Genomic DNA, 19754 nt, shown 5'->3' with positions numbered 1-19754 from the left:
CTTTTTTAAATTCTTACCCCACGCATCTCCTGATTGCTTTTCATCTGTAAAATTATCATTGACCCTTATCCCCAAATACAGAAAAAAACTGTTTATTTCCTTTAAGAAGCACCTTGCTGCCTGAGAAAATCCTCACAATTCTTTGAGCATTCTATGCCGAGAGATTCACCCAGACACAATAAATTATGAATGCAGTATATAAACTGTGTTATATAGTATGTATCCAGCAGTTGTTGTAATTAATTAGTTAACTGGGCAGTACTAACCATAGATCATCTGTGTTATAGGTGTCTGGGTTTACATCTAAAGAAGAGGTAAAACTTTAACTAAAGACTGTCCTTTAGCTTATGGCAAACATTTGCTGAGCTGGTCTTTATCCTTATATTATCTCAAATCTTCCTATTTCCTACTCCTGAGCATTAGGTAACCTACTCTGCTTTGCAGTACAAGTAATCTGAGTATCCTGATATCAGCTACAAAAGCCAGTGCGCTTATCCCACAGACTGGAATTATGCCAGCTGAAAATATGCTCTTTCACTTGCACCACCTCACTTCATCATCAAAAAACTCTGAGAAAGTATTCTTTCGTTTTATAGATGACGTGTAAGTAGTGCTCTAGGTCTAATGTGACTCCAAAGCCACCCTGTAAAAGAGAGCAGTCATTAGCCGTATCTAGCTGTTTATACTTAAATAACATTTAAAACTCAGTTCCGGGGCTTCCCTGGTGGTGCAGTGGTTGAGAGTCCACCTGCCAATGCAGGGGACACGGGTTCGTGCCTCGGTCCGGGAGGATCCCACATGCCACGGAGCGGCTGGGCCCGTGAGCCATGGCCGCTGAGCCTGTGCGTCCGGAGCCTGTGCTCCGCAACGGGAGAGGCTGCAATAGTGAGAGGCCCGTGTACCACAAAAAAAAAAAAAAAAAAAAAAAAAAAAAAAACAGTTCCTAAAAAAAAAAAAAAAAAAAAAAAAAAAAAAAAACTCAGTTCCTTGGTCCTGGCACTAGCTACGTTTTCAAGTGTTCAATAAGTAGTCACACGTAACTAGGGGGTCACCTTTTTGGGCATTCACACTATCACACAAAGTTCTATTAAACAGCACTGCTCTGAAGTTTGTTTCAGAGCCTTAAGGAACCTTAGAAATCTATCCCCAGATCCTCACATTTTAACTGCTTTCACCGCCTTTAAGTTAGAAAAGAACCCAGGTTTCAGAATTAAGACAGGCTCGAATTTAAAATGCCAGCTTCACCGACAGAGAAAGCCTTCAGGGCTTTGGGAAAGCTTTAAAGGATTAAATAAAACTAAATGTCAAGATACATAAAGGGTCTAAGAAATAGATATGACACCCATATTTTAGTTCTCTTTCTTTCTCCTTTGCCATATTCATTTCAAGAATTTCAGGGTAAATGACTCAAAAAACTACTTAAAAGATAGGACTCGAATGCTTATCACCATCTATCAAATTGCAAATACTACCAAGTTTTTGAAAGGAGTGCATTTTGGTTTTAAGGAAAATTTACCAAGGAATCAATAAGGTATAAATAAAAATTCTGAAAGCACAGAATATTAGCAAGAAAGTTCACATTTGTAAATAGTGCAGAATATATCTATATAAAATACACTTCTGAAGTAAAATTTTGTGAGTAAACGCTAGGAAAGGTAGAGCACAAATAAGAAAGAATAAAGCAAGGAAGAAAAAGACAAAGGCAAAAGCAATACTCCCATTTTGAAAGGAGTTTACTAAAAACTAACGGTTCAGTGAAGCATGGAACTCTTCGTGGAAAAGGGACTGGGCCCCGTACGGCCCTCAAGTCAAACCCAACGGGAGCTAGGAATGGTTTTGGCATTTTTAAATAGTTGGAAAAAAGATAATTTTGTGACACGAAAAGTAATTGAAATTAAAATTTCAAGGACTTCCCTGGGGGGGCCTCTGCACTCCCAATGCAGGGGGCATGGGTTTGATCCCTGGTCGGGGAACTAAGATCCCGTGTGCCACACAGCATGGCCAAAAACAAAATTAAAAATAAATAAATAAAATAAACTCTCTCTCAGAAATGTTTAAATTAATTAACTAATTAATTAAATAAAATTTCAGTGTCCCAAAATAAAGTTTCATTGGAACACAGTCACACCTATTAGCTTATGTATTTACCTAGGGCTGTTTTTGTGCTACAAGAAACCGTATGGCCTGCCCAGCCACAAATATTAATTCTCTGGTCCCATACTGAAAGTCTTCCAGGCCCCGTTAAAGAGAATCCTCACATCTATTGGATTCAGTCCATGACAGTGGCTTTGTAAAGTTATTAATTCTTTAAGAAATTAACACAGAATTGCCGATCCTTTAAGCCACAGTGGTAAGTTAATACTGAGGCAACACTGAAACTAATATTGAGTTTTTCTTTCACATCGTGCAAAGAATACTTTGATACAGTATCAGTTTCTATCTAAGGAAGTTTAATCCAGTTTTCTTCTACCTCTACACTTCTCCCTCTGGTTGGCTTGCAACTCCCCACCCCCATCATTCTGAGCTTTGATATCTGCCTTTAAAGATGTTAACTTATGGGATTTGGTAGGTCTATAGGGCAAAAAAAAAAATCCCTCCAAAGGGGAATTCCCTGGTAGTCCAGTGGTCAGGACTCCAGGCTTCCACTGCAGGGAGCATGGGTTCAATTCCTAGTCAGGGAACTAAGATCCCGCATGCCTCCTGGTCACTCCAAAGGAAACAAGATCTACCATAACAATGGTTGTCAACCAAGGCAGTCCTGTCCCTTTCCCAAGTGGGTGTTCAGAAACAATGACCAGGAGTTCTAATGGCACTTACTCAGTGGGGGCAAAGGATGCTACATCTGCAACAGTCCTGAGCAACAAAGAACTGGCATCACTAAATAACAGCACCGCATTATGCAACACGGATGCAATACTTCTGCAATACGGATGCAGCAATACTTCTGCAATACGGATACAGCAACACTTCTGCAACACAGATGCAGCAACACTTCTGGCCTATTGGAACTAGGATATCATTTCATTATAAACTATTCCCTTCATGAGGAGTTAAACTACTCAAAATCCCTGGGCATTGGCCAAGTTGCATAAAAAGATCTCTACATAGTAAGAGTGAAAAGTAGGCTTAAGCCCCCAAGTACAATTTTAATGAGGAAACAGTCTTGGATCTTGGAACAAGCCACTCCATGAGATTCCTTCCTTAGCTAATCTATAATCAAGCTCTTAATAATCACCTATATCAGCCTGTCCCAAACAATTATCACCAAACTTTCCTTTCAGGTAGACTATTGGGATGTAGGTTTCCCTAACTCCTTTCACTTTACCCTAAGAGCACTAAACCCAGCTCAAATCAGGATCATTCCCCAAAAACGGAGCTGTATACCCTTACTAAAGAGAAAACTGCTGACCAACACATGGAGCCTAGGCCTTAGCTCGGATTTCTTCAATTTACCCCCTTATTTCCCAGTTATATCACCTCTATGGTCCAATCATGAGTACCTCTTCTGAAATAAGAGGCTCATCTGTTAACAGCCATAATTTTCCACAATCTATCACACAGTATATTGTTCTCCAAGTCTCTCTGCTGCACACCTTAGAGCCCCGTGTCCACTCTTGCTTACATTCAATTCCTCTCTCCCTATAGTTTACAAGGATTCTCAACTGACTGCCTAGTCAAGGAATTACGTTGGTTTAAAAATCCTGCAGAGGAGTTGGAGTCAAGATGGCAGTGTGGGAAGACGCAGAGTTAGCGTCTCCCCACAACTAGGGCACCTGCTGGCCGCTGGTGGTGAGCTCTAACACTCAAGGAGACAGGAGGAACCCCAAAGTGAACCGGTAGGACATAGGGAGACTGACGGCAGGAGAAGTGGAGGCCAGACAGGGTCGGTGCCCCTGCGGGCAGGGAGATCAGGAGAGGCAGGCGGGAGGGGCCCTCCAGGAGGAGGGGAGGGCGTTTTCCCGCCCACTCAAGCCCAGGAAGCCTGCTGGGCTCCCAGGTGAGGTTCCCGGCGCTCTGAGACCAACCTCTGCTCCTTGAGCCTAAGCCGCACCCCCCACAGTCCCCAAGGCCTTTTCCAGCACTGTGGGTCCTGAGCACTGGCCCCGCCCACTGCCCAAACCTTCCCCTTGCTTGGGCCCCACTCTCCACAGCGAAGGCCTTTCTCCCCTCCCCCCAACTTTTTCATTTCCCTCGTTTTTGTTTTTAACTATTGTGATACTGATGCACCTTCTGGTTGTTGACTCATCTATATTTTATTTTTATATTCTTCCTAAAATATCTGTTAATTTCCTAGACTAATTTTATTTTTTACTATATTATTGGGGTTTTTTCTTTTTTTTTTGCCACCCCAGGCAGCCTGCGGCATCTTGGTTCACGAGCCTGGAGTCGGGGTGAAGCTCCTGTGGTGGGAGTTCCAAGTCTGAACCACTGTACTAACAGAGAAACTCAAACCCAGGAAATATTCATCAGAGTGAGGCCTCGCGGCGTCTCTCTTCTCAGCAACAAAACCCAGCTCTACCCAATAGCCTACAAACCCCAGTGCTGGAAGCCTCAGGCCAAACAACCAGTAAGACAGGAACATAATCCCACTCAAAAAAAAAAAAAAAAGGAGAGAGGGAGAGAGAGAGAGAGAGCAAAAAAATATATCACAGATGAAGAAGCAAGGTAAAAACCTACAGGACCAAATAAATGAAGAGGAAATAGGCAATCTACCTGAAAAAGAATTCAGAGTCATGATAGCAAAGATGATCCAGAATCTCGGAAACAGAATGGAGGCACAGACTGAGAAAATACAAGAAATGTTTAACAAAGATCTAGAAGAACAAACAGAGATGAACAACACAATAAATGAAATGAAAAATACACTAAAAGGAATCAGTAACAGATAACTGAGGCAGAAGAAGGAATAAGTGAGCTGGAAGACAAAATGGTAGAAATAACTTCCGAGGAGCAGAATAAAGAAAAAAGAATGAAAAGAATTGAAGACAATCTCAGAGACCTCTGGGACAACACTAAAAGCACCAACATTTGAATTATAGGGGTCCCAAAAGAAGAAGAGAAAGAGAACGGGTCTGAGAAAATATTTGAAGAGATTATAGTTGAAAACTTCCCTAACATGGGAAAGGAAATAGTCACCCAAGTCCAGGAAGCACAGAGAGTCCCATACAGGACAAATCCTAGGAAGAACACACCAAGACACATATTAATCAAACTAACAAAAATTAAATTCAAAGAAAAAATATTAAAAGCAGCAAGGGAAAACAAAAAGTAACATACAAAGGAATCCCCATAAGGTTATCAGCTGATTTTTCAGCGGAAACTCTTCAGGCCAAAAGGGAGGGGCAGGATATACTTAAAGTGATGAAAGAGAAAAACCTACAACCAAGATCACTCTAACCAGCAAGGATCTCACTCAGATTTGATGGAGAAATCAAAAGCTTTTCAGACAAGCAAAAGCTAAAAGAATTCAGCACCACCAAACCAGCTTTACAACAAATGCTAAAGAAACTTCTCTAAGCGGGAAACACAAGAGAAGAAAAAGACCCACAAAAACAAACCCAAAATGACTAAGAAAATGGTAATAGGAACATACATATCGGTAATATCCTTGAATGTGAATAGATTAAATGCCCCAACCAAAAAACATAGACTGGCTGAATGGATACAAAAACAAGACCCATATATATGCTGTCTACAAGAGACCCACTTCAGACCTAGGGACAAGTACAGACTGAAAGTGAAGGGGTGGAAAAAGATTCCATGCAAATGGAAATCAAAAGAAAGCTGGAAAAAAAAAAAAAAGAAAAAGAAAGCTGGAGTAGCAATTCTCATATCAGACAAAACAGACTTTAAAATAAAGACTATTACAAGAGACAAAGAAGGACACTACATAATGATCAAGGGATCAATCCAAGAAGATGTAACAATTATAAATGTTTATGCACCCAACATAGGAGCACCTCAATACATAAGGCAAATGCTAACAACCATGAAAGAAATAGAAAGTAACACAGTAATAGTAGGGGACTTTAGCACCCCACTTACACCAATGGACAGATTATCCAAACAGAAAATAAATAAGGAAACACAAGCTTTAAATGACACAACAGACCAGGCAGATCTAATTGATATTTATCCACCCAAAAGTGGCAGAATATACTTTCTTCTCAAGTGCACATGGAACATTCTCCAGGATAGATCACATCTTGGGTCACAAATCAAGCCTCGGAAAATTTAAGAAAACTGAAATCATATCAAGCATCTTTTCTGACCACAACACTATGAGACTGGAAATCAATTACAAGAAAAAAACTGTAAAAAACAAAAATACATGGAGGCGGGCTTCCCTGGTGGCGCAGTGGTTGAGAGTCCACCTGCTGATGCAGGGGACACAGGTTCGTGCCTCAATCCGGGAAGATCCCACGTGCCGCGGAGCGGCTGGGCCCGTGAGCCATGGCCGCTGGGCCTGTGCGTCCGGAGCCTGTGCTCCACAACAGGAGAGGCCACAACAGTGAGAGGCCCGCGTACCGCAAAAAAAAAAAAACAAAAAAACATGGAGGCTAAACAGTGCGCTACTAAATAACCAAGAGATCACTGAAGAAATCAAAGAAATTTAAAAATACATAGAAACAAATGAGAACGAAAACACCACGACCCAAAACCTATAGGACACAGCAAAAGCAGTTCTAAGAGGGAAATTTATAGCAATTCAATCTCACCTCAAAAAACAAGAAAAATCTCAAATAAACAATCTAACCCTACACTTAAAACAACTAGACAAAGAAGAACAAAGAAAACCCAAAGTCAGTAGAAGGAAAGAAATCATAAAGATCAGAGCAGAAATAAATGAAATAGAAATGAAGAAAACAGTAGTAAAGATCAATAAAACTAAGAGTTGGTTCTTTGAGAAGATAAACAAAATTGAAAAACCTTAGCCAGACTCATCAAGAAGAAAAGCGAGAGGACGCAAATCAATAAAATTAGAAATGAAAAAGGAGAAATCACAACTGACACTGCAGAAGTACAAAGGACTACAAACAACTACATGCCAATAAAAAGGACAACCATGAAGAAATGGACAAATTCTTGGAAAGGTATAATTTTCCAAGACTGACCCAGGAAGAATTAGAAAAGATAAACAGATCTATCACAAGTAATGAAATTGAAACTGTAACGTAAAATCTTCTAACAAACAAAAGTCCAGGACCAGACGGCCTCACAGGCGAATTCTATCAAACATGTAGAGATCCTTCTCAAACTCTTCCAAAAAAACTGCAGAGGGAGAAACACTCCCAAATTCCTTCTACGAAGCCACCATCATCCTGATAACAAAACCAGAAAAAGATATCACAAAAAAAGAAAATTATAGACCAATATCACTGATGAACACAGATGCAAAAATCCTGAAGAAAATACTAGAAAACAGAATCCAACAACACATTAAAAGGATCATACACTATGAACAAGTGGGATTTATCCCAGGGAGGCAGGGATTCTTCAATATACGCAAATCAATCAATGTGATACACCACATTAACAAATTAAGGAATAAAAACCATATAATCATCACAATAGATGCAGAAAAAGCTTTTGACAAAATTCAACACCCATTTATGATAAAAACTCTCCAGAAAATGGGCAAAGAGAGAACCTACCTCAACATAATAAAAGACACATATGACAAACCCACAGCAAGCGTCATACTCAATGGTGAAAAACTGAAAGCATTTCCACTAAGATCAGGAACAAGACAAGGATGTCCACTCTCGCCATTCTTATTGAACATAGTTTTGGAAGTCCTAGCCATAGCAATCGAAGGAAAAGAAATAAAAGGAATATAAATTGGAAAAGAAATAAAACTGTCACTGTTTGCTGATGACATGATACTATACATAGAGAATCCTAAAGATGCCACCAGAAAATTACTAGAACTAATCAATGAATTTGGTAAGGTTGCAGGATACAAAATTAACACACAGAAATCTCTGGCATTCCTACACACCAACAATGAAAAATCAGAAAGAGAAATTAAGGAAACACTCCCATTTACCACTGCAACAAAAAGAATAAAATACCTAGGAATAAACCTGCCTAAGGAGGTAAAAGACCTGTACTCAGAAAACTATAAAATACTGATGAAAGAAATCAAAGATGACAGAAAGAGATGGAGAAATATACCATGTTCTTGCATTGGAAGAATCAATATTGTGAAAATGACTATACTAGCCAAAGCAATCTACAGATTCAATGCAATCCCTATCAAACTACCAATGGCATTCTTCACAGAATTAGAACAAAAAATTTTACAATTCATATGGAAACACAAACACATATGGAAAATGACTATACTAGCCAAAGCAATCTTGAGAAAGAAAAATGGAGCTGGAGGAATAAGGCTCCCTGGCTTCAAACTATACCACAGAGCTACAGTAATCAAGACAGTATGGTACTGGCACAAAAACAGAAATATAGATCAATGGTACAAGATAGAATGCCCAGAGATAAACCCACGCACACATGGGCACCTAATTTACAATAAAGGAGGCAAGAACATAGATTGGAGAAAAGATGGCCTCTTCAATAAGTGGTGCTGGGAAAACTGGACAGCTACATGTGAAAGAATGAAATTAGAACACTACCTAACACCATACACAAAAATAAACTACAAATGGATTAAAGACTTAATATAAGACCGGACACTATAAAACTCTTAGAGGAAAAACATGGGAAAAACACTCTTTGACATAAACCACAGCAAGATCTTTTTTGACCCACCTCCTAGAGTTCGGGAAATGAAACCAAAAATAAACAAATGGGTCTTAATTAAACTTAAAAGCTTTGCACAGCAAAGGAAACCATAAACAAGACAAAAAGACAACCCTCAGAATGGGAGAAAATATTTGCAAATGACACAACAGACAAAGGATTAATCTCCAAAATATACAAACACCTCAATATCAAAAAACAAACAATCCAGTTAAAAAATGGGCAGAAGACCTAAATAGACATTTCACCAAGGAAGACGTACAGATGGCCAAGAGGCACATGAAAAGATGCTCAACATCACTAATTATTAGAGAAATGCAAATCAAAACTACAATGAGGTATCACCTCACACCAGTCAGAATGGCCATCATCAAAAAATCTAGGGAAAAAACCAAAACTCTAGAAACAATAAATGCTGGAAAGGGTGTGGTGAAAAGGGAACCCTCCTGCACTATTGGTGGGAATGTAAATTGATACAACCACCAAGGAGAACAGTATGGAGGTTCCTTAAAAAACTAAAACTGGAACTACCATATGACCCAGCAATCCCACTATGGGGCATATACCCTGAGAAAACCAAAATTCAAAGAGACATGCACCACAATGTTCACTGCAGCACTATTTACAGTAGCCAGGACATGGAACCAACCTAACTGTCCACCAACAGATGAATGGATAAAGATGTGGCACATATATACAGTGGAACATTACTCAGCCATAAAAAAAAAATTTGAGTTATTTGTAGTGAGGTGGATGGACCTAGAGTGTGTCATACAGAGTGAAGTTAAGTCAGAAAGAGAAAAACAAATACCGTATGCTAACGCATATATATGGAATCTAAAAAAAAAAAAAAGGTACTAATGAACCTAGTTGCAGGACAGAAATAAAGAGGTAGACATAGAAAATGGACTTGAGGACATGGATAGGGTGGGAGGGCAAAGTTGGGGCAAAGTGAGAGTAGCGTGGACATATATACACCACCAAATGTAAAATAGTTGGCTGGTGGGCTTCCCTGGTGGCGCAGTGGTTGAGAGTCTGCCTGCCGATGCAGGGGACGCGGGTTCGTGCCCCGGTCTGGGAAGATCCCACATGCCGCGGAGCGGCTGGGCCTGCAAGCCATGGCCGCTGAGCCTGCGCGTCCGGAGCCTGTGCTCTGCAACGGGAGATGCCGCAACAGTGGGTAAAATAGTTGGCTGGTGGGAAGCAGCAGCATAGCACAGCGAGATCTGCTTCGTGTGCTTTGCGATAACCTAGAGGGGTGGGATAGGGAGGATGGGAGGGAGGCTAAGAGGGAGGGGATATGGGGACATGTGTATACATATGGCTGATTCTCTTTGTTATGCAACAGAAACTAACACAGTATTGTGAAGCAATTATACTCCAATAAAGATTTTGTTAAAAAAAATCTTGCAGAGACCATCCACTACAAAGAATCGCTCATTCACAGTAGGATGGATTTCTAACACCTATTGCCCTTTTTAATATTGTGACTGACTACAAGAGACATATCTGGGTTTTTTAGTTTTGGGGGTTTTTTTTGAGGAGTGTCGTATCAGTTTTTTCCTTCTAGCAATATTGCAATGAAAAACATTAGCAGAGAGCAAAATGACCACTAAACTCAGATACCAGGGGTTCCATTTCTGGGATCCTTCCTACAGTCACATGGAAAGAATCTTGTATTTCTTCTCTACCCTTAGTAGATTTCCTAAGTAAAACAGATGTGAGATAGCCTAACATCAATATCCCACCCGTCAATAATTTCTTAGTCTTTTGAACTCTAAGCATTTGAACCCAATAGCTGACACAATTCTTTTCTGATAACAGGATGCTAAAATTGGCTATGACACTATCAAAATATCTTGCCTAGTGTGATCATTTAAAATATGCCTGGGACTTCCCTGGTGGCACAGTGGTTAAGATTACGCCTGCCAATGCAGGGGACACAGGTTAGAGCCCTGGTCCGGGAAGATCTCACATGCTGCGGAACAACTAAGCCTGTGTGTCACAACTACTGAGCCTGCGCTCTCGAGCCCACAAGCCACAACTACTGAGCCGTCATGCCACAACTACTGAAGCCCACGTGCCTAGAGCCCGTGCTCCACAACAATAGAAGCCACCATAATGAGAAGCCAGCACGCCGCAATAAAGAGTAGCCCCCGCTCACTGCAACTAGAGAAAGCCCGCACAGCAACGAAGACCCAACACAGCCAAAAAGAAATTTTTAAATAAATTTTTAAAAAAACCTTAAAATATATAAAATAAAATATGCCCAAAATTCTTTAACAGTCCTCCCCCCTTCAACAGGTGGAGGCCAATTTCTTTCCCCTTGAAGGTGGGCTGGACTTAGTGACTCGCTTGTAATAAACCGAATATAGTGGAAGTGACAGTGTGTGACTTCTGAGACTAGATCATAAAAAGGTATTGTGGCTTCGTCCTTGCTGTCTCTCTTGAATCACTTACTCTGGGACAAGTTAGTGTGAGGACACTAAAGCAGCCCTAGGGAAATGTCCACGAGGCGAGGAACTAAGGCCTCCCATCAACAGATGTGTGAGTGAGCCACCTTCCAAGTGGTCTTCCGGGCCCCACTGAGACTTCAGATGATGGCAGCCCTGGCTGAAATCTTGGCCGCAATCTCTCGAGAGTCTCCAAGCTAGAACCACCCACTCAGCTAAGCCACGCCAAGATTCCAGACTCCAGAAACTATGAGATAATAAATGTTTACCATTTTCAAGCTGCTGAATTTCAGGGTAACTTGTTTAACATCAATAGATAACTAATAATAATTAAAAAATAGATAACTAATACACTTAGATATTTTCTAAACTGAGAAGATAAAGAAAAGCTCTAACTGGGACTTCCCTGGTGGTCCAGGGTTAGGTCTCAGCACTTCCACTGAAGGGGGTGCGGGTTTGCTCCCTGGTCAGGGAACTAAGATCCCACGTGCCGCGCAGTACAGCCAAAAAGAAAAAGAGAAGAAAAGCTCTACCCAATTGCTAGCAGAGCCCACAGAACCCACTACTGCTGAACTGCAATTTAACCAATTCAATGAATGATTATAGAGATTACTTAATAACTAATCCCTCTTGATTTTCCACGTTCTGAGATAGATACTAGAGACTGCTCTGAAGCATTTTCTGTAAATCTTGGCTTAAAATTTAGTCTTGCGAACTCAAGTGATTTATGAAAATTTAGTTGGAATGAGAAGCCCTCTTAACTAGTAACCTAATACACTGTTCCAAATGCCTATGATATCATTTTCTCTCCATAATTCATACTAATAGAGAACTGAAACTAGTCCCAACTGGTCAAATATGAACCTTATTCTTGGTCTTTAAGAGGAAATGCCATTAACAAACATGCCTTCACCACACCCTATTCCTAGGTTTGCCAGAAGTTGCTCCTCAGGCACTATTTAAATTTAGGACTGTATTATAAACTCATTTTTTAAATGTAATACATTCCCTCCAAGAGAGAGATGTCAGTGTGCTAACATTTCTAATGAGCACTTTTTAAAGTACTATTTTAGGGAATTCGCTGGCCATCCAGTGGTTAGGACTTGGTGCGTTCACTGCCATGACCCGGGTTCAATCCCCGGTTGGGGAACTAAGATCCTGCAAGCTGTGAGGCATGGCAAAAAAAAAAAAAAGGACTATTTTAAATCTGTTATTTACAATGTTGTTGGAATTATGTATTTTCCTCCCACTTTTTTCTGCCAACCTCTCCATCCACCCCTGAACAAAACTGAATTGGAAACAAATTCTTACCTGCAGCGGTCTCCGTAAATACAGTACCCTCGCTGAAAATACTTGCACACTACACCATATGGACTGTCAGAGAGGTCATGTGAGTATCGACAGTTATCTCCTTCCTTACAAACCCCATGCATGAAATACCTGTGAGACAAAGAACCACAAGTTGGTTTATAAGTCAGTACTCAAAGAATTCATGACCATTATATTCTAATAACACAGGAGCACTATATACTAGTACTTTATTCTACTGTTATAGTCTATCTACACAAACACGAGAAATGAACACAAAGAAAGTAGAACTAGACTGTATGACCATAAAATTATCCATGATGGTACTACAGGAAGGTTGCCTATAGATACAGACACCAATTTAAACTTTGAGGTCATCATTAATCTTGTCTCTACGGGTTAAGTCTGACTACTGCTCTCATTTTACAGTCCTACAGAGGTAGCTTCTTGTTTTCCACTAACTTCAGCCATAATGGCAGCTCTATCTGCAAAAAAATCAAAGATAAGCAAGAAACAACGTAAACCTGAACGGGTCAGACTACTGTATATGTTTCAATTCTTTGAGAAACCATTTTAATTCTTTAAAAGCCACATGTGAAAATACAAGTAAAATTTGTTGCAAAGGTAGAGGCAAAGGGAAATCACTTTCTGTCCTTCATTTAGCAGACTCTTGTTCTGAAGGAGAACATGTGTACCTAACTAGCAGTTTCCAAAAACCAAGTATCAGAGAATGACTCAGTTTCTAAGACGACCTGGGAATTTGCTACAAGTGCAACTTCTGAGACCTCACCACAGACCAACTAAACTGGAAATGGGGTGGGGGGCCAAGCAGCAATCTGTAAGTAACTAGGTGGATCAGGGAAGTGATAAGGGGCTTTACTTTTTGTAGATAATCCTGATCTTGTAAAGCGGGTAGAACTACCACCACCCCTTGCATCCTCCCTCCCATCACTGACTTTGGTCTCTTTCTCTTGAGTAGAGTTATGAAAATTTCATGTTGGCAGACCATTAACTGCCCCAAATATGCATCTATGTACAGCTGATCCAGAGTAAGGAAAAAGTGCCTACCTCATGGGTGTGTCAATTATCTAGAGAAGGAAGGTAGAATAGCATTAAGTGCACTCCACTTGTCCACTGGATTGAAGGATGTATAGAAAAGAGACTCATATTTACCTAAAGGAGCCTTGAAGAAGCCTGCCCCAAATTGAAATGTGAAAGGTCCTATTCAAATTACTGGCATGGGGCTTCCCTGGTGGCGTAGTGGTTGGGAATCTGCCTGCCAATGTGGGGGACACAAGTTCGAGCCCTGGTCCCGGAGGATCCCACATGCCACAGAGCAACTAGGCCTGTGCGCCACAACTGCTGAGCCTGCGCTCTGGAGCCCTGAGAGCCACAACTACTGAGCCTGCATGCCACAACTACTGAAGCCCACGCTCCTGGTGCCCGTGCTCCACAACAAGAGAAGCCACTGCAATGAGAGGCCAGCTCACTGCAACAGGGAGTGGCCTGAGAGCCCACGAGCAGCAACGAAGACCAAACGCAGCCAAAAATTAATTAATTAATTAATTTTTAAAAATTTCTGGCATGTATACCTTCTATGTGACATAGAAAGAAAAAATGTTAACATCTTGGTGGAACAGCTATAATTATCAAGAAGATCCTGAACTACCCTAGGGTTTCAGTCCATAACAAAACATAAGAATATAGTAGTAGGAAGTCAAATTCTAACTATAATTAACCTAATTTCAACTATTATCAGGTTTAACTTAATCTAACTAGGTCTGAACTTTTGCTCAAGTACAGGGCAACTTTCTGCAAGCTTTGAAGCTGTCTGAGCACCACATAACACAAATTTGAGTTAAACCACTTGTGCCAATAGGTACTTTTTTGACTGTATAAATGAACAAATTAACACTTAAAAAAACCCAACAACCCAACAAGTCAATAATTTCATTGTAATCACCACTAGTATAATCATGCTTCAAAGTATCTATACAAGTATCCACACACACACACAAAAAATTATCCACAGTTGGTAACTGCTTATTCATTTGAAACAGTCTCACTGTTTGAATATAGTTGCTTACTGTCCCATCCCCAGTGGGAACTTTCTCAATTCTCAACACAAGACAAAGCTGTCTATACCTTCAATGTTCTTTGGGGTCAGTTTGAAGTCAGAGGTGCACATACTGATACAGTTTTAAGGCTTGATAAAATACCTGCCCCTGGAGATTGCAAAGCCGTTGCTCCAAGGAGTTCAGCTCCCTGACACCTGCATTTCAGTGTCCAGCAGGAGGCTCTTCCTCAACACTTGTGCAACACCTCACACCACTGTTACTTTCTGACATCCATGATAGTAAAAACTGTTCCCGAGAATCCAAAATGAAAGAGTAAAACTCAGAGTCACTGGCCCAAGACAGTGTAGCATGGCCTGTTGGTACCTTTTGACCAAGAGCATAATACAGCAATGACCAAGAATGGAGAGAACAGAGGGGAGGACAGGCTGGAAGACTAGGGAACAGATTCTGCAGGGCCTTTTAAGTTATCTTAAAGCAGTAAGAAACCACTGAAAGATCTGAAACAAGGACATGTCAGAATTAAATTTAAATTTTAAAACATTACATTAAACTGCCTTCTTCCAGGTGACGTGTCTGGGCCAGCTGATTACATTTACGTCTAGGGACTTCAGTTGATTCCAAGTTTCAAGAGCCAGCAGTGGATGCAGCTACCAGAACAGTTGACACAATCGGGCTGCAGCAGCAGTCAACTGTTTGGATCCAGGCAGTAGTAAAAAGCACACAGTTTCAGAACTGGGAAGACTGTTTCAATTCCAGCTTTGTGACCCTCAGTAAAGCTATTTTGTCTTAGTTTCACCACTCTTTCAGATTTAAGAACTTAAAAAAAAAAAACAAAAAAAAACCCTCCATGTGTGCAGTAGCAGCTGCATAGTGTCTTTGCTGGCACTCGAGTTCATTTCCCCATCTCCCCTTCCACATCTCTTCTCTGCCTTGACTACATTTGTTTCCGACCACACACTGTAAGAGGTACACACTAACGAATCGGATAAGAAAAGCAAGAGACCTAGATGTCATGCCATAAGAAGATTTTAAGTAACTGGAGTAGTTTGGCCAGAAGAAAAAGGAATAGCCTTTTGCAGCACTATTCCTGGCAAAGTCAATACATGTGGGAAGCTACATCATAAACCTGGCTCAGCGTAAGGACTGAGAACTAGAACTATCCAGCAATGAAATAAGCTCCTGAGGTCCAGAACTAGCATCACCAAAGGAATTCAAGCAGACACAAATCACCCGATACCGCAGAATCAACAGAAACACTAGAATACAAGCCCTAATTAGTTACTGCCAAATACTAAGCATTATTTTACATGGTTGTTTGGTACATATGGTCTGGGTTTCTGGTTTGTTTTACTTGCCTTTTGTCTCTCAGTGATATTAACACTGTTGGTATAATTATAAACAGTCCTCACAGTGAAATCCCTTCTTGCCAATCCATGTCTAAGAGATTATGACATGATAGTGTAAGTTATAATCTAAAGAGGAAGAAAGGCAACTCTCCCAAGAATCTCTCCCCATTTTCTTTTTTAAATGCCACCACCAAAAAGTCATCATCCAAATTCACCTTAATGCCAGTGTCCAGGCTGAGGTTGCCTTCAGTTAAAGGCTGGGCCATATGATTTCTATGGTTCCTTCCACCTTGAAGATTCTATGACTCCAATCAGACATTGTCCAGTAATAAAGACAAATACAACTGACTAGAATCCCCGACTGTTGTACCTCTTGGAAACATAAGCATGGTTACCAAGATATATATAAGAAACCCCAACAGTAGCTTGTGAGGGTGTTAAGAGAACCACCCAATACCCTCAAAGTACTTCTAGGCGTCATAACAACCTGTCTGGGGATTTACAGAAATTACAGAATATTAATTAATTTGGCACTTAATCACTTAATCTGCTGTGACACTGTTTACTCTGTTACTTAATTCTTGATAAGTACATGTACCCTATTTCTCAAACTAGATTGTAAATTCCTGGTGTTTAAGAACTATAGTTTATTCTGCTTTTTATCTTCTGTAGTACCTGTACACATAATACTTAGATATGTGTTCAGTAAAAACTGTAGAAGACAGCTAGGTGTCATGGGGAATCACAGTGCCAGTAGCAAATTAATTTCTCTTTCCCTGGGCTGAATAACTTTTTCAATGCCATCCCTTCAAAAAACACTAAAGTCTGAAAGCAATAAATTTTACTGTGGATATCACAGCACTTGGATAAAGACTTTCCGGAAAAATTCCCTTCATTTTTACGCTACACTTAAAGTTTTTGAAAAGTCAAAATGAAAAAACACTTGGTTTTTGTGTATTATTTCAATACACTCGTCTACCATTGTAGCAGCACTCTGATAAAACATTGTCTAAGTTCAAAATTACAACTTGCAAGTTACAACTTTGTTGTTTTAACCCCCAACACTCAGGAAAACTAGAAGAAGCAATAGCATTTCTAGTTCACAGCACTAAATTCTAATAAAAGATATCAAAATGGCCTGGTGGGGGCAGCATAACACAGTTCCTTGGGAAAAGTATACCTAGGTTTTCCTTAAAGGCCGCAAAGATAAACACAATGACAGAATTTCAAGAGAAACATTTAGACAATATTAACCAACAAGAAAATACAGATGATTCTGAGCAACCAAAAACAAATTTATAACACCCAAACAGCTAAGAGGATTATATATACCCTTGGTGAAGAAAACAGCCTTAGTCAAATTTCTAGATATAAAGGGGGGAAGAGGCACAAACTAGAACACTATCTTGAATTCTCTTCAAAGGATATTTTGCTATCAAACACAATGAAAATATTTATAATACAGGCATTTCTGCATTTCCTTCAACATCTAGCTCTATGTCTCTCGTTGTAAGCACTAATGCTTATTTACTGAATAACTGAATGAGGTAGTCCCAGAAAGATATACACATGTTCTATTAAGTCCTTTGTCTTTGCTGATTTACAGGGGTCGTCCACTTCTTAACGAAAGCAGAGGAATCTTACAAGCACATATCAAAGTGGGTAATTTTAGGTGTGGATTTATCAAGATCAATTTAAGCATTTACTGAGTATACCAGGCACTGAGTAAAGCCCTACAGACACAATGATAAACAAAACAGGGCCCCTGCTCTCAGAAAGCTCAAAGCTTACAATAAATAAATGAAGATATCATATTTGGTATTCCCCTATTCAAAAGGAAGAAAGATTTTTTAACAGGAGATCGTGTTAGTACTTAGAACAACTGAAAACAATATCAAATATTAAAATCCAAGACTTATCAACTAGCCTGTGCTTTTTTGGATAACTGTCTCAAGCAAAAGCTATACACAGCTTTATATGAAAAACAAAAACAATAGCACATCTAAGCCTGTATCTGATACATAATGCTTCTTAGAAATATTACTCAGCTATGTAAATTTCTTAAATATATAAATCTATTGGTTCATGGGCAAGGAACTCCCACTGGTCCAGGATCGATCTGGGATCTTTCAGAAACTCAAAGATCCTAAAGGTAGACAAAAAGGAATGATTAGTCTGGTGAGCTGTTCTGAGTTCTGATGACACTGGTGAGGAAGTAGAAAAGGGGAAGTAGATCAGGGGAAAGTGCCTAACAGAGGGGAAAGTAAAGTGTAGAAGTAATAACACATTCTGGGCAGAAATGAGTTGAGCTCAGATACAGACGCAACAGGATAATAACGAGACAAGTAATATATAGTAATGTCAAGTTAGTGATGGGTATTCAAGGCTAAACTATATTGAAACCAGAGTCTGTGTAAAATCAAGGCACTGAATAGAGTTCTTAAAGAACCCACATATTAAAGGAAGATTAGTCTGTGTATAGGTAGATTGGAACTGCAGGATGAATGGCTAGAAAATTCAGGAATGTAAAAGGTTACACTACTCCCTTTATTTTTATTTATTTATTTTTTTGCGGTACGCGGGCCTCTCACTGCTGTGGCCTCTCCCGTTGCGGAGCACAGGCTCCCGACGCGCAGGCTCAGCGGCCATAGCTCACGGGCCTAGCCGCTCCGCGGCATGTGGGATCTTCCCAGACCGGGGCACGAACCCGTGTCCCCTGCATCGGCAGGCAGACTCCCAACCACTGCGCCACCAGGGAAGCCCCTAGTCCCTTTATTTTTAAAGAGTCAACTAGCACATACATATCAACTGTAACATTGTAGATAAAAGAGAAGTAACAGACTCAAATAATTGGTTCCATGAATAGGAATTTTTAAATTCTCATTCTTTGGGATACTGCACAAGTATTCTAAGGATCTACAGATCACTGATAAAAGAAGCTACCAAAACGGCTTTTATGCTTTCTACATCCCGTTACTGAAAATAAACTTAATTAAACTTATCATTCATGCCTTAAATGTATCATGTTAAGCACTGAGAACGCTGCACTCTCGCTGTTAATACCAGGGAAGTGAGTTTTGTATATTAAGAATATTTTCAAACATTTACATATAAATTAAATTACCCCACCTAAGTGAAAACCGGCGTTTCAACTGATTTTTTCAACCGATTGAAAAACAAAAGCTTCTAGGCGCTTACTGATCACTTTTTAAAAATCCAAGTTCAACATCCAATTAAATGCCCTAATCTTAAACGTACAGCTCGATAATTTTTTACAGGCGTGCACACGTCAGTATAACCGTCCTCCACTAATCACTTATTTTTTTTCCAAATATTTTCATCCGACATCCCAAAACAAAACAAAATCTCTCTCCTTTGGGAGCGACGAGCTCCTTGACTCCCTGAAGTAAGATGCGTGGATTTCAAGAGATACCTTTAGCCGGGCCACGGGAACGGCAGCTCGTCAAATTTTAAGGCGGAGGAGACGACCCCGGCCCGGCACTCGGTTCTAAGACAAAGCTCAGAACCGCCAACCTCGATAAACATACAAAGAAGAAATAACCAAAGCTTCTGCTCCAGGTGGGGCGGGGGCCGAGAGACCCGAGAAGACTTTACAAACGGATGACACGGCGGCGGGGCCCGGCAGCCAAGCCCCCTCGCCGGGGCCCGCGGCGGCGCTCCCCGGCCAGGCAGGGTCGCGGGGAGGCGGCGGGCTCCAGGAGACACCACCAACCTCCTTCTCGAAACGGCGAGCTGGAGGCAGGGGCTGGGGGATCCGGCGACAATAAAAAGGAGGGAGGAGT

General features: G+C 40.5%; 1 protein-coding gene across 1 annotated transcript in view; it reads right to left on the bottom strand.

The window, feature by feature from the left end:
* The window catches only part of MKRN1 (makorin ring finger protein 1), a 29100-nt gene that overhangs the window by 8872 nt on the left and 474 nt on the right, over nucleotides 1–19754 (bottom strand). The window contains exon 2 of the mRNA XM_024742503.1: nucleotides 12531–12659. Within this exon, the coding sequence (XP_024598271.1) occupies nucleotides 12531–12659 (129 nt within the window). The remainder of the gene's footprint in view (nucleotides 1–12530; nucleotides 12660–19754) is intronic.

This window comes from Neophocaena asiaeorientalis, unplaced genomic scaffold (assembly GCF_003031525.2).
Source record: "Neophocaena asiaeorientalis asiaeorientalis breed wild unplaced genomic scaffold, Neophocaena_asiaeorientalis_V1.1 scaffold598, whole genome shotgun sequence".
Taxonomy (NCBI): Eukaryota; Metazoa; Chordata; class Mammalia; order Artiodactyla; family Phocoenidae; genus Neophocaena; species Neophocaena asiaeorientalis.
Note: the sequence above shows the minus strand (reverse complement) of the source record. Positions and strands in the feature narration are given on the sequence as shown.